We start from the raw sequence: 15,346 nt of genomic DNA on the forward strand, positions 1-15,346 counted from the left end.
TTATTTTTATGTGGTGCTGAGAATTGAACCCAGTGCCTCATGCATACTAGGCAAGCACACTACCACTTGAGCCACATCCCTAGCCCCTTTATTCTAGTTCTTATCATAGCTTCTAGTTCAGTAAGGCATTTTTCTCCCTCTGGGTATTTTCTAGATTTCCTCCCTTTCCTTCCTTTTCAGCAGCCTGAAGCTGATATTCAGTTTTGCAGTATTTATTCTGCTTGGTGTTCCTTGAGCTTCTTGTATCAGGGTTTGTTTTCTTCTTTAGTTTTGGAAAATTCTCCCCTTTCTCTCCCTCAAGTTTCTGCAAGAATATCCATAGGGGGAAAATTTCCCAATGTGTGTGTGAGTGTGTTTAGGACTTAAAAAAGAAAGGTGCAACTCAATAACTTATTTGTGCAGTCACTAGGGAAAATGAGCACAACTTCTGGCATGCCCAACGCCTGCCTTTTCTTCTTGGACCTGGTAAACATCAATCATTTTTCTCAATTCTTCACTTGACTCTAAGGACTATGCTTTTGGAGATTCTGACATTCAACACAGGTAGAGAATGGCCCTGCAGGAATGTTTTGGTCCAGGTCTTTTCCTTCAGTATTAAGATGAACTGGTAGAATATTGCTTCATCAGCCCCTTGTGATAGGGACTGTAACTTGCTCAGGCTTGATATTTGAAAGAAGAGGCTGGTCTTTTGTTGAGAAGGTATCACAGAAGGTTCCTCTGCGGTTCTTACACATTCTTTGTGCTAACATACCTGTGGCTTTTCAGAGAACAGTGACTGATACTGTGTATCTATAGGGAGAGGCTGCAGCCTCTTGTTTTCTTCCATTGGCTCTTTTTAGTTTAACCTTTTCCTCTTGAATTTTGAACTGCCCATCCTTGGGTTTTGGTTCTGAGAACCCTTCCCTGGAATGCTCCTGTGGTTTTGTAAACTTCTCTCCTGTTTTAGGTCTAATTGGAACTGCCGCTGCTTCCCGATGGTCATCTCTGCTTCCAGCTGCAGACTGTTGATCTTGTCTGTGTGAAGAGTAGATGAAGAGTTCAGCTTTCTGGCAGCCTTGATCAGCCTGGTGCAATCTTTGTTCCAGGTGTTTAATGGTAGCAGCCTTTTGATTAGTCTTCTTTTCCAAGTGTCTGTTTAGTTCACTTTTCTGTTTTATTCTTAAGTCTGAACTCTGCAGCTTAAAAGGAAGTTCATGCTTGAGAGTCCTGAGACAATCCAGCTGCTGCCGCAGAGATGCTCAAGCATCCTGCTTCGCACAGACATCCTTCTCCAGGTCCTTCCCAGCCAAATACGTCTCCTGTCTCAGGCTGATGTGGGTATCCAGTTCTTTTTCAACACCCATTCACAACTGTGTTTCCTCCTTTAAATGCTTTCTTGTTTTACTTGGTGCTTGCTCTCCTGCAGTTCTGTCTTGCTTAGGATTCTTCTGATTGGATTTCAACATGTAGAAGCTCTTCTCTTTAACTCATTCCTTTTTTTTTCTTTTTCTGGAAAGGAATGATTTTTTTTTTTTTTTTTTTTGGTTTGTTTGTTTGCAACTGCAAGCACCAACTTGCAAAGTTGGACTTTTCTCACACATCTACTCTTGCCAGAAGGTTGTTTATAGTAGCATTCAGATGTCTGTTGAGTTCTTCTCAGAGAAAGAGAGAAGGGAGTTGGAGTTGTCAAAAGGCATCTGAGTCAGACCCGGGGAAATCTCTGCGCATGTCAAAACTCACCATTTACTAGTGGCAACACTCTCTCTAAAGTCAGGCTAATTCCTTTAGCTGCAATTTGGGGCTAACAGAGAAAAACAAAGTTGCAAAGAGTAGAAGGCCTGGCACAGAGTAGGTGCCTTATAGACTCTGCTGTTGAAATGCACAATTCACTTTCATTCATGACTTATCTCCTGACAGAGAAATTTTGTTGTGGTTAATCAACAAAATACCTCTAGCAAAACTAGCAAAGACCTCTTTCCTGTGAAATTTTGGGTGATCACTTTAAGTAATTTCATTGAAACTCATTTATCACCTCCAGTGCTCAGATGACAGATAGCATACAATTTTCTGTTATTTTTCCTGATGTGACTATATGAAATTACTATACTTAGACACACCCTTGGGCTTAAAATATATAAAACAGTGAAATATTATCAAAATGAAGAGACTGTGGATCCCAAGCATAAGAACTCTGAGAAATTGGAACGTTAAGTAGTATTTGTAGAGACATGCGGTCTCTAATCTTAAATCTGTTTCAGTTTGTTCCACACTGGAAGACATTAAAAAATACCACCTGAATAAAACCTGTACTTTCAGCAGCCCTAAAAGTCAAAACTCTTGTTTTTTGTTACTATAGTTTGGCTTTTCCTTCTATTAAAGTCATAAAGAACATGCCCAGTAAGAAGTATTTATTTATTTTGCCAGAAGAAAAAGTTCTGCAGATATTTTCGGAACTTTGAGCCAGTGAGGCTTTTAAAATCATATCCTTAAAAATTGGGTGCAGTACCATGTGCCTGTAGTACCAACAACTAAAGAAGCTAAGGCAGGAGGATCACTGGAATCGGGGTTCAGCCTGGGCAACAGGGAGAGACCCCATCTTTTAAACAAAACCAACCACTAAATCAGGTCCTAATTTCTCCTTGAATTCTTAGATATTTTCTATTTCACCAACATTTGCTTAAAAGATCTTTTAATACTTATTCATTCACTTGAAAATTATTTATGTGCCCCCTATTGTATACCAGGCACTGAGCTAGTTGTTGGCATTTAGCTGTGAGCAGAAAAAAAAGGACAGGGTTCTCAATTGTGGCATCCACAATCTAGTCAAAGACAGAATTTTCAAATAATCATACAAATTAATTAGAACTTATGACTCCATTAAGTGCTCTAAATGTAATCATGCTGTGAGAACATCTAAAAGAGGATCTGACCTAGGTAAGGAGGTCAGGGTAGGCTTCCTTGGGCAGTGGAAATTGCAAGGATAGTTGAGTGATGAATAGAAGCTAAAATTGTATCCTGTACAAAGGAACTATTAGGTGCAAAGGCCCTTTGAGCCCAGTGGGGCTGGCATCTTCAAGGGAATGAAAGTAGGCCAGTGAGGCTACTAGAAAGAGCCAGGGGACATGTGGCACAGCTGAGAATCGAAGGAGTCAAGCCCTGCAGGTGTAAGGCCATATTAGGGATACTGCCTTTATCCTCATGTTTGAGAGGCTGGTCAAAGATTTACAAGCAACAGAAGAAAAGCTCAGGGTTGTATCTTGGAAGGATCCCTAGAGTTAAAAAGCAGGGAACATATAAGATGGGGAGGATGAGCAGGGGGAGGTCAGCTGAGACAACTGCAGTCATCTAGTCATCAGATGACAGCATCTTTCATCAGGGTGGTAGCAGAGAATAAGCTGGACAGAGAGACAAGGTACAATAAATAGCACTTGGTGGCAAAGTATATTGACATGACTCCTAGGTTCCTCTGTTGGTCCAAATCTTTATAAGAATTATGCAGACCCATTTTATTTATTCTAAAAGAAATAGCACTGTTTCCATGACCCTTCAGAATTCACTTATTCCACAAATGTTTATGAAGCATCTACTATGTGTCATTCTGGCTGCTGATGATACAGGAGTGGACAGGGCCGTCTGTCATGGAGCCTGTGCATGTTGTTGTCAGAAACTCTGGTTAAGGTGAAAATTAGTGCAGTCACAGTGGAAACAGTATTTAAACTACTGGAGGCCAATTTTCTTTTGGAAAATCAGAAATAAATGCACTTTTTAGTGCTTTACAATTTCTAAAGTCCCTTACTACTTCACAGATACCAGAGAGGTGTCCTGTGGGGAGCCAGCAAAGGTGTTAGGATCTTAAGGTCACAAAGCTACGGGAAGTCAGTACTTTGGCTCAGATCTTCCAACTCCAAGATGAAGGCTGCCTCCCTCTCGTTTATTAAAACCATAACCAAGGAGAATGAAAAGCAGCCTGCTGAAGGAAAGGGTATTCTTTTTTTTACCTTAGCAGTTAGAAAAATAACAGATTCCTCAACTAGGAAAAAGCACATTCCTGGATTAAAGGTAAGAAACAAAAGTGCCTTTCTTTTGCCTTCATCATTAACTAAAGTTACATAATCAGATTTTTTTTAAGCAAATAAAGGAAAGAGACTCAGGAAAACTCTGATTGTGTATTGACCCATCATGGAAAAACAGTTTTCAAATATGAGTCTTGGAAACTTATGCTAGTACCTACAGGGAAGCTTAGAACCAAGGGAAAGAATAAAAAAAGTAGGCTTACATTCATCTATTGGAAAAACAGTTATGTGACTAATCTTGGAGCTTGTTTTCATATTTTACTGCTCATTTTAGCTAGTCCTTTTTTAGATGGTTTTGCTTGTATCTGCCGTAATTCCAGTTACCAAAGTCAAATAAAATCAGATCACATCTGGACTCCAAGTGTTCAATAACATTATTTATCAAAATAAAATTTATTAAAAGTATTCAAAGACCACTTCAAAGTTTAGCTGCCTTCAAGACAGTTTTTGGCACTCGTAACGGACACTGAGTTTCCCACACAAAGCACGCATTCAATTTCACACACCGGTTAACAATTCAAACAGACCTTTTCAGTTTCAGCGATACATGAGACAACAGTACTGATGATCTGTAAGTCATAAGAACTTCAATACCCTTGCACATAGTAAACATTTTAATGTTACTTAGTACTTAAAAACTAAAACTAAAACTAAAACCACTATGTGGTAACAGGGACTGATTTAGGGAAAGATGTACAGCCAGCTAGCTAAGGCCACATAATCCCAGACCTATTGATTTTCAATGGTTTTGGAACGATAGTATTACACGGTGTCTTTCATCTCGCTCTGGCTTTTCCAGTGAGACACCCCCACGTTCTTCAAGAAGGGAAGCCCTTCTGACACACGCTTCTCTTAGGTTACTGGCTTCCTGACTCACTACCCAACTTTGAATCAATAGTTCTGGGTGATGTTTCCTGAACACCCAGGCTGAATTCAAGGTCAGTCTTTTTAGTAGATCACAGCCTTTTCCCTTAGGAAAAAGAAAGAAATGTCCTCCATTCTGGGGCTCTTTTTTCCATCTCATGTAGTATGGGGATCTGTGGTGATCTGTGACCTTTTGCACAAGTCCTGGTAGAATTCTGACTCCAAGAAACGCGGGTAAGAGTTGTTCTCCATCAGGCTATATACTCTTTTCTGGGCAGTAGTGAAGCAGCCACTTGTAGCCTCTTGTATATTTTGGGCAATTAGAGTTTTGGTTTGGAAGTCTATGTTTATCTGAAATAAAACAACAACAAAAAAATGGTTTATTTGGTATTCAGTCTTAGTAATATTTGAAAACAAAAAAAAAATATAATGTGTGATTAGCTTCAGCCAAGACTGGAGAGACTTAACTGAAATTTAGGCTAGTGAGGAGGGAGGCCTTGATACTGCTCTTCCCACTTGCCTCTGATTTGATGCTTTCAATTCAATTTGTTTCACTTTGGTGCTAAGGACATCCAAATTATGCTGAAATAAAGAACCTTTTTCTTACCTCTTTTGGAGCTTCCTTTTCTATGAAATCAGTATATATTTTCCTTGCTTTTGAGGACAGTTTTTGGGGTGATTTTGTTTTTTTGAAGTCTTCACAGGCCAACCAGAATTCAATATTTTCTTCACAGAACTCAGATTTTAAAAAAGCCCTGAATGCAGCAAGACCATCTGAAGAGGACAGAAAGAAAGATTGCAGAGTGTAAAGAATTGAGTGACCAGATAATTCCTTATGCTTTTCTAGTATTAGATGTAGCAATTTTCTAGATTTCACTCAAGTCTGTAATCCTTAATTAAGCTTTTTAAAGACTAAGATACCAGTAGGTAAAATGCTTAAGTTGGTGCTCTGCTACAAAAATATATAGATTTGCTATAAATGCAAAATAAATATCTAGAGGAGATATATAAATTCTCTAGAACTCGGGCTCTTGAAAACATTGTATGCAATGGAAAAGCTGACTCAACCCCAACTATGAGCAATGTTCGTTTTAATATTTAGGCTAACTTTTCTTCCCCACCTGGAGTGCATACCACATACATTTCCATGACTAAATACTGAAAAATAAAGGAGAGAAAAATACGCTTTATGCTAGTAATTGTAAAAGCTCTCCTACAAGCTGCTCATTTGTGGTATGGACATATCCTTCCTAGACTCTTGTGATTTTTGCCATGGATCAAATTCAAGAGTTTAACTTACATTTACTAGCTAGCAGTTCATCAAATGCCTCTGACCACAGCAGTGCTTCCTCAGGAGAAGGCCTGCAAGAGAAGTTCCACATATTAGCTTATGCATACCAGAGTTCCTCTTTCAAGTTTAAAAACTTGCTATTCATGCTTGCAAGTACAGGATTCTGACTTACTTGATGAAAGTTTGCTGTTTGCTTTTCTTGCTGGTTTTGGGCTTCCCAGGAGTAGAAGAATTGTGCAAGAAATAGCTCAAACGGGTCTTCCAATCTTTTAAACTAAAAAAAAAAAAAAAAAAAAAAAAATTAAATTCACTAAGAGGCAATTGATTCAATATGCTATTTCAATTGAAGTCATTTTTACCAAATAAAGTCACCCAGTAGCTACAGACACACCAAATAAGACAAAACAAGAACTCAAGTGACAATCTTATTCCCTTAACATTTAAACCCAGCACCTATGTGATGAACACAATTTTATCCATTCATCTAACTAGTTTTACAACTAAGGGGAAAACTGCCTAAAATCACTAAGATATTTTGATAAATTTGGTTCCTACAGTTCAAAAGACAGATGCTGTTTCTGACCCACAAAAGGCAGTTTCTCTGTAAGGTTAATTACAATTCTGAGACATTTGGCACTTAATGTAAAGGACAGCAGTAAAACGATCTTGACTTGGCTGATGCTCCTTCTTCTACCCCTAGAGCAGGAGGTTCTGGACCTCACTAGAGGCTGTGTACAATGAGGTGTAGGGGTGTGTGTGTGTGTGTGTGTGTGTGTGTGTGTGTGTGTGTGAGAGAGAGAGAGAGAGAGAGAGAGAGAGAGAGAGAGAGATCCCTCTGGCTCTCCTCCTTCCCCACCTACAATGCTCCTTTTAAGCGGATACTGCAGAACAATTATTTGTTCCACAGTCGTGACTGGGTACTGCTTTATCATTAAAAAAAAAAAAAAAAAAAAAAAAAAAAAAAAAAAACTAAAACCATTGTACTCAGAACCAGTCAAAACATATCATCAAAAACGATGTAAGCTCATCAGAACTCAAAATGCAACCTTAAGAATGCTGGTGGGATCCTGTATACCCGCTTCAGCCGCAGTATTCTGATCGCAGTATTCTGATGTCATTTTAAATGCAGAACAAAAGCCCGTCTGCAGTATCTTAGCGCATCTACCACCGCTCTTGTACAGAGATTTTTCCTCAGTTCCTAAACTATGTACTTGTTTTTGTGTCCTTGGCGCACAAAAACAAGTACATACAACACAGATCTTACAATTACTGTGCAAATTAACTTTCCCCCCATATATTTATTTGTTTATTCTGCAGCGGCTCAGGCTACAGTTTGCTAAAGTCGAGACCAAAGGTACCGCGTCTGCAGCAAACGCTTGTAGGAAGGAGCTGGACTGGAGGTCGCAGGAGAGACAAGAAAGCCATACTCACAGGGTCCGTTTCATCTTTTCCCGCTTCTCCTCGCTCTTGGGACCACTGCCTGCGTTCTTGTCCATGGGTACGCAGTCGTGCTGGACAGCCAAGAACATGGCACTTTGCATTATCTTTTTCCCGCAGGAACAGCAGCTGTTCTCGGTGAGGAGCGCAGCGCTGCATTTAAAAGAGGATGCGGCGCAGGGGCGGGGCCTCGCGGCGCCGGCCCCGCCTCCATTGATCGCGGATTGGTTAACGCAGGCGGGCTTGGGGCGGGGTCAGCGCGGCCTGCGGCGGTCACGGACGCTGCGGAAGGGTCCCTGAGCTAGGGCGCTGCTGACGTAGGCGGCCCCGGCTTCGTGCGCACTCAGGCCGAGAAGCTGCGGCTAGAGGGACCCGTGTGGGGGTAGAAAGAGACCTTTCAGTGCGAGCCGTCGCCGTGACCTTTGCCAAGGCGCGGCGGCCGGGCGGGATTGGAGGGCTGCGCTGCGGCCGAGGTTGGCTGCCTGTCAGGCCTGGGCGCTCGCTCTCCTGTATCCCTCTTGCTTGCTGCTGCCTGGGAGTGCCGATTCCCCAGCAGGGAAATCCGTCTGCTGCTAGCCAGAGTTCAGTGGCCTTATTTCAAATTAAGACTAGGCTTTTCCTTTTGTGTTTTCTTGAGCGTGCTCTTTCTCTCTGCGCCTCCTTTCTGGTTTACAGTCATGCTTTAAGGATTCACACGAGGCCACCTGGTCTGTAAACTGAGACTGCAGAGAAACCCTTCCAGTCCCTCCCAGGTACACCACTTAATTGGGGGAAGGAAACCTAACCGGAGAAACCTGAAAGGATGACTGCTCAGGACAGGTGCTGTGACCTGCTTTGCAACTTGCCTAGGCATCTTAGAACACTTTTGGGAATGATTATTATTCAGAGACGAAACAGGTGAAAGTGACTGTCGGAAGACAGGGCTTTAATTGGTTTTGCATTTTTGATCACCACTAGACACCTGGCTGAAACCTGTGAGGTTGCAGGGCTGCTGCTCTGGAGTCCTCCATAGTGTCTCTTGCTAACACAAATCACAAATCTTTTATGGTGAGAGATAAAGAGGAAAACAAAGAATTTGATAACGCACCGGAATCTTTCTATTTTAAGAGTGCAAGGAATCAGGATTTCCTCATGAATCATTCTTGGTTGGCTTAGAATTTACCAGAACATTCAATGGACAAAAAGGGTGTCTGTGGTGGGGGAGGGGAACATGGGGAAGTGGTCAGGGAGGTAGGGTTTGATTGAAGAAGCTTCATTTTCAAAAACCATCTCTCTTTACTGCAGGCTTTAAGGACAAATAGATTGCCTCAACTACAAAGTGATTCCATTTCAGATAATATTACCAGAACTATAAGATGGAATATTCAGGTGGGTTTCCTATCAAGCCTCTAAATAGACAGTAAGAATTACAGCAAAGCATTGATTAGGCTGAAGATATTCTCCCTACTTTGCAGTAGACCTGTTAAGAGAAAATTGGAGACATATTTTTGAAAATTGGAACCAGCCAACATATTCATATATTGAGCTGCCAGTAGTTGGAGCTGCAAGTTTGACTTAGCAAAATCTGCATTTATTAGAACAGTTATATACTTTATTGTGGAAAGGAAAATCATTTAGATTTCAGTAATAAATACCTGAAAGCATGTTTGTAAGACTATAAGAAGGTAATTTTTCTTAAGCATATGGTCTTTGTTCTAAAATAATTTTAAATAATGTTCCTACATCTATTTTCACTTTCTGTTGATTCAATACTTATTATAAAAGTATCAAAATAATGTTGCAGATTTATAAAATATCAAGTTCATGATATATATTTATAAATGGTGTCTGGATAATAAATGATTAAAGAAAATAAGCAAAAATTAACAGTTAAATTCTTCAGAGATCTCCAAATTAGAGAAGTTCATTCATCTCTAGATATTGACAAAGGTGAATATACAGGTGTTCATGTAAACAAGTGATTTAAATGCTGACTATCCTTGATGGTTTTGTTTAATATCTAAGCATTCCCCCAGCCCCAGTACTTGGAATTAAACCCAGGGGTGCTCTACCACTAAGCTTGGGATTTGAACCCAGGGCAATGCACATGCTAGGCAAATGCTCTACCACTGAACTGTATCCTCAATCCACTTTTTGCCTTTAATTTAATACAGGGTCTCACTAAGTTGCCTAGGCTGACCTTGAACTTTTGATCCTCCTGCCTCATCTACCCCAGTATCTGGGATTATAGGAATGAACCAGAGCATTGACTAGTATTTACTTTTTCATAAACCTTTTCAGACTGAAAACTCATATTAAAAGGCAGAAATTTTTTTTTTCTAAAAATTGTATGGTTGATTGATAAATCTGAACATAAATCAGTTTAAAATATTTATTGTAAGGGTAATTTTAAGAGTTAAGGCAATACCTGTTGTTAACAGAAGCCTTTTTCTTAAAAAGTTGCCATGTCTTTTTAAAGACAGGCTGACATTTTTAAAGTGAAAGCTATAATTTTGATGACTTCCCTTTGGATTTTTTTTTGATGCAGTTAGGTTTTAGGTAAATAGGATTGCTCCACATTAAGATGACACATATTTTCCATTCTGTGGTGGAAGAAGAAACAAGGCAGTGGGTTGTAAAAGTTGCACAGCAAAACCACAATGGGAGAGTGTCTGATAAACTAATACTTTTTCCATGTTGAATCTACCATGCCCTCTACTGGAGAGACTGAACACGTAAGTGGCAGAGGCTCTCAGGGTGGGTAGTACATTTTAAAATTTTTTTTAGAAGTTTAAATTACAGAAGACAAATAAAAATACAAGTTTCTAACAAAACCTAAGAGATATTATGAAGCGTAAACATCTCCCATGCCATATTTCTCTCTTCTCTAGTAATTACTATGAACAAAATTATTTATATATACTCTCATATTTTCAGAAATTTAGGAACAAAAATATCTGCTTAAAAAAACACAAGAGGATCATTCTTAGTATTACTCTGTGCTTCACTTTTTTCAGCCAATAAGATTAGCTTAGTTCTTAAATTTAAAAGAGCTGTAAACCAGTTGATTTCTTTTTTTGTGAATCTTAAATAGGTGGGTAGTTTTAAAAAAGGAAAAAAAAAAAAAAAAAAAAAGAAAGTACCTTTTCTGTTGATCATATTTGAGGATATATGTCTCACGCCTTTTTCCCTCCCTTCTTCTCTACTTACTGACTTCCTTCCCTTCCTTATTTAACTTTAGTTGGTGAAATATTATTATTATCAGAATAAACATATGACTTCACAAGATTCTGTACTCCACTTCTTATCTGTAATAATTTGAAAATTAAAATTAATTTATTGGAATATAATTTTCATACCTAGAAACTAAAAGAAAATTAACATTTTTTTCAGGAATAAATTAGAGTTTAAAACTAACACTTAGTGTGTATTATAGAGGAATTAATAATTTTACCAGTCCTTGTATGGCAATTGCAGTTAGATTACCTCATAGTTCTACCTTAATTTCATGCATGGTATTTAGTATGTTGTGCTTTAAGGGCAGGCAGAGCCTGCTTGAATTTAGTAGCTCCTCTTCATGAAAACATCAGGATTTTCTTTGGAAACTTATAACCAAAATACAATGAAGTTTTTTTTTTCTGAATAAAAACTGCTAACATATATTGAAATGTCTCTAATAGGTTTCTGAAGTTATTACTAGTCCTGTATGTGAGAGAACTATAAATGTGAGGTATAAATTAGGGAGTTGTTTCCTTTGGCTGCTTTCTTTTTGTGCATGGAAAAGTAGGGGGAGTAGGTGACTATAAGTACTTTCTTATAAAAAATTTGCATAGATAGCAGTTTGTCTACGAAGTTTAGAGGTAAAGCTAGGAATTTTTTTGAGGATATGTGTCACTCCTTCTTCCCTCCCTTCTTCTCTACTTACTGACCTCCTTCCCTTCCTTATTTAAATTTAGTTGGTGAAATATTATTTTTATCAGAATGAACATATGACTTCACAAGGTTCTTCTAAATGGGATCTTAATTTTATCTACAGAAATTGGACAAGTGTTCTATTTTTTTAAATTTTGGGATATTAGGTTAATGATATATAAGATTTAAAAAGGTCTATATGCTGTTAGTGACTCAGTCACTTAGAGTCTTTTTTGCCTAAAATGTTATTATTGGGGCTGGGTTGTGGCTCAGCGGTAGCACGCTCACCTAGCATATTCGAGGTCCTGGGTTCAAATAAATGTATTGTGTACAAATAAAAAAAGTTATTATTTTTTGATACCAGGGATTGAACCTAGGGGCACTTAACCACTGAGCCACCTCCCCAGCCCTTTTGATTTTTTTTTAATTTTGATTTGGTCTTGCTGAGTTGCTTAGGGCCTGGCTAGGTTGCTGGGGCTGTATTTGAACTTGAAATCCTCCTGCCTCAGCTTTCCCAGGGTCTGAGACTACAGGTATGCACCACTACACCTGGCCTCCCTCCTTTTTAAAAATTTAAATATGAAGAAAGGCTATTTTTTGTTCAGATAATGAGGAATCCATTTTCACTTACCTTTTATTTTTCTTCAGCATACTGACAATTCCTGTGTAGAAAGCATTAATCCATTTTAGACACTGATTTTCGCAGGTCTTTGATTCATCAGCTACTTTATAATAACCTAAAACCTTGTATATATTCTCTGCCAAACATAGTTTTGAAACAAAATTTCCAAACTCTCAACAGAGATTTGGGAAAAGAGTAATGAATACTTTTAAGGAGATGCCAGTAGCCTTGACACAGTTCTCATGTTATAAATATTGAAGTCTTGAATGCCAAGCTAATGGCACTAGTGTCCCCCAAACTTCTCAGCTTTTAAAGACAAAATAATTTTAGAATTCTTTTCAGAAGGTGCTCTTGAAAGAGCAGATTGGCTGGAGGGGTTGTCCATAATTGGGACACTTGTCATTTACTACTAGTTCTTGCTCTATTTTAGTTACCATCTCTGGCAAGCTGTTTAGTCTTTTTATGCCCAGTTTTCTAATTTATAGGGTGCAAAGAGGTCAAAAGTGCTAGGAGCATGTTGGTTGATGGCAATACGTTGAGCACTGAATTGGTCTTTAGCAAAACTTTGATAGTAGAACTCATCTCTTCTAGGTGTTTCTTTTGCCTATTTTGCTGCTTTTTCTCCTAAAACCCACAATTGACTATCATTCGTGAGGTGGCATGTTCTTTTTTCAGTTGGAAAAGTTTAAAGAAGGTCCTCAGTGTCTACTAGTTGAAGGAATACCAGGACATTTCCTGTCTTGTTCCTGTAGAAGAACTGATATATTTAAGGATGGATGTAGTCTGATAGAATTTCTGTTTCTATAAGTATATTGGGGAGATTGTGTCTCAAATACATATGACACTGACTCCTGGACCCCATTCCATCTTAGATTTATTCCAATTCTTTCTCAGGGACCTTTATCCTCCTGGATTTCCTGGTCGTCCTCCTGGGTTTTTCCAAACGCCCTGTTGGGAACTTTAGTGCTATGCTATTTATGAAAATACTTTTGTTCTTTTAAAGCAGATTTAAAAATGAGAGGAAGGTACAGAAATATGTCTTATGCTTTCTGCCCCTACAAATACATAGCCTCTCAATTATTTATATCCTTAACCAAAGTGGTACATTTGTTACCATTGATGAACCTATACCGACACATTAATATCATCCAGAGTCCATATTAAGGTTCATTTTTGGTATTTTTCATTCTATAAGTTTAGACAAATGTATAATAATATGCATTCATCATTATAGCATCATGAAGAGTATTTTAAGTACTCTAAAAATCCTCTCTGTTCTCCCTGTTTCTTTCTCTATCCCCAAAGACCCTTGGCAGCTCCTGATCTTTTTAATGTCTCTATAGTTTTGTCTTTTCCAGAATATCATGTTATAGTTGAAATCATACAGTATATACCCTCTTCAGATTAGCTTCTTTCACTTAGTTACTACTAAGTGCTTAAGTTGCCTTCATATCTTTTCATAGCTTAATAGCTTTTTTCTTTTTAGCATTGAATAACATTCTATTGTCTGAAGGTACCATCCATCTACTGAAGGACATCTTGATTGCTTCCAAGTTTTGGAAATCATGAATAAGGCTATTATAAAATTCTGTGCAAAAGTTTTGTGTATATGTTTTCAGCACCCGTGAGTAAATACCAAGGAGCATGAGTGCTCAATTACAAGCTAAGAATATACTTCATTTTTAAAGAAACCATCATTCTGGTTTGCAAAGTGGCTATACTATATTGCATTTCCACCAGCAATAAGTGAGAGTTCCTGTGGCTCCATGTCCTCTCCAGCATTTGGTGATGTCAGTGTTCTGAATTTTGGCCACTTTAATAGGTGTGTAATGGAATGTCATTGTTTTCACTTCTCTGATAGCATATGATGTAAAAACATCTTTTTGTAAGAGTATTTACCATCTGCTTAAGAGGTGTTAAAGTTAATGTTTTGAATAACCAATAAAAAAAAAAAGAGGTGTTAAAGTCCTTGGTCTGTTTTTTAATTGGAATGTGTATTTTCTTATCATTAAGTTTCAAAAGTTGTTTGTATATTTTAAATAACAGTCTTTTTAAGGATATCCTTTGTGTACTTTTTTTTCTTCTGGCTTGTCTTTCGTGCTCTTTGCTGAGAGCCATAGCGGAGTAGGAATGATGCATGGCATTTTTGGTTGAAAGGTGACTACAGCAAGCCATTGATTATGTTAAGCCAATGGTTATGTTAAGATGTGTATTCAGTTGGATATTAGACCCCTGCTGTCCGCCTCAGCCTGTTACTTTGGAGCTCTCCTGGGGACTCCCGGAGAGTTCCCATTGGTTGGGGAAGTGCGGTAGGAGGGATTTCCGGAGGAAGGATTTCCTGTTGGTGTGGTGAGTCCTGGGAGAAGGCCGCGAGTTTTGGAAATAAAGTTTGTTCCTGCAGGAGTGGCTTGTGATTTTGTGCCCAGCCAGACTGCGGCACTCTTGACATTGTCTTTCACAGAGAAGAAGTTTTTACTTTCAGCTAAGTCCTGTTATTATTTTCATGGAGTGTGCCTTTGCTGTTATATGTAAAAAGTCATTGCCAAATCCAAGATCACCTATGTTTTTCCTTTGTTATCTTTTAGGAGTATTATAGTTTTGTATTCTACATTTTGAGTTTTTTAAAAAAATAATTAATTTAGAAATATTTAAGTTCTTCCTGAAAAGTGTTTTACAAATGTCTACCTTTTCACATATCAATCTTTGCATCTGTTTTAGAGTAATTCTCCACAGTTTACAGGGTGAATTCTCTCTGGATAGTACCTTCTCTTGGTACAATTCATTATTTTTCTCAATGCAGCGTAGGAAGCATTGAAAACCCCTATTGGAGCTTTAGTGTTTCCTAATTGCATTTGTTTCCCTGTCAGATTGTAGTGAAGTTTTCTCATCTGGAGACCACGGTTTGTGCGTCAACTATTTTGTCTACTTCAATTAATTTTTTGTAGTGCACATTTGGTTTTATTTTCTTTGAGAGCTTAAAAATAAGTTTAAAAAAAGCCCTCTGGACACAATGGTATACATATGTAATCTAAGTGATTTGGGAGGCTGAAGCAGGAGGATTGCAAGTTCAAGTCCAGCTCAGCAACATAGCAAGACCTTGTCATAATATAAAAAATAAAAGGAACTGAGGATGTAGCTCAGTGTCAAAGTGTCAAAGCTTCAGTCAACATAGTCACTTTGCCTACTCCA

The 15,346-nt window shown here is 38.4% G+C and overlaps 1 protein-coding gene and 1 pseudogene across 1 annotated transcript; both read right to left on the reverse strand.

Moving 5' to 3' along the window:
• Nucleotides 1-594: 594 nt before the first annotated feature.
• LOC113184101 (protein RUFY3-like) lies at nucleotides 595-3,923 on the reverse strand (annotated as a pseudogene).
• Nucleotides 3,924-4,469: 546 nt separating this feature from the next.
• Nucleotides 4,470-7,758, reverse strand: Rgs2 (regulator of G protein signaling 2). Its single transcript, XM_026390708.2, has 5 exons — nucleotides 7,639-7,758; nucleotides 6,380-6,481; nucleotides 6,217-6,278; nucleotides 5,524-5,690; nucleotides 4,470-5,267 (listed from the first exon to the last, which is right to left on the reverse strand). Exons 1-5 carry the CDS (start codon nucleotides 7,746-7,748, stop codon nucleotides 5,073-5,075), a joined length of 636 nt encoding a protein of 211 aa, XP_026246493.1. The 5' UTR covers nucleotides 7,749-7,758; the 3' UTR covers nucleotides 4,470-5,072.
• Between the last annotated feature and the right edge of the window lie 7,588 nt (nucleotides 7,759-15,346).

The sequence above is a fragment of the Urocitellus parryii genome, chromosome 9 (assembly GCF_045843805.1).
Source record: "Urocitellus parryii isolate mUroPar1 chromosome 9, mUroPar1.hap1, whole genome shotgun sequence".
NCBI classification, from domain to species: domain Eukaryota; kingdom Metazoa; phylum Chordata; class Mammalia; order Rodentia; family Sciuridae; genus Urocitellus; species Urocitellus parryii.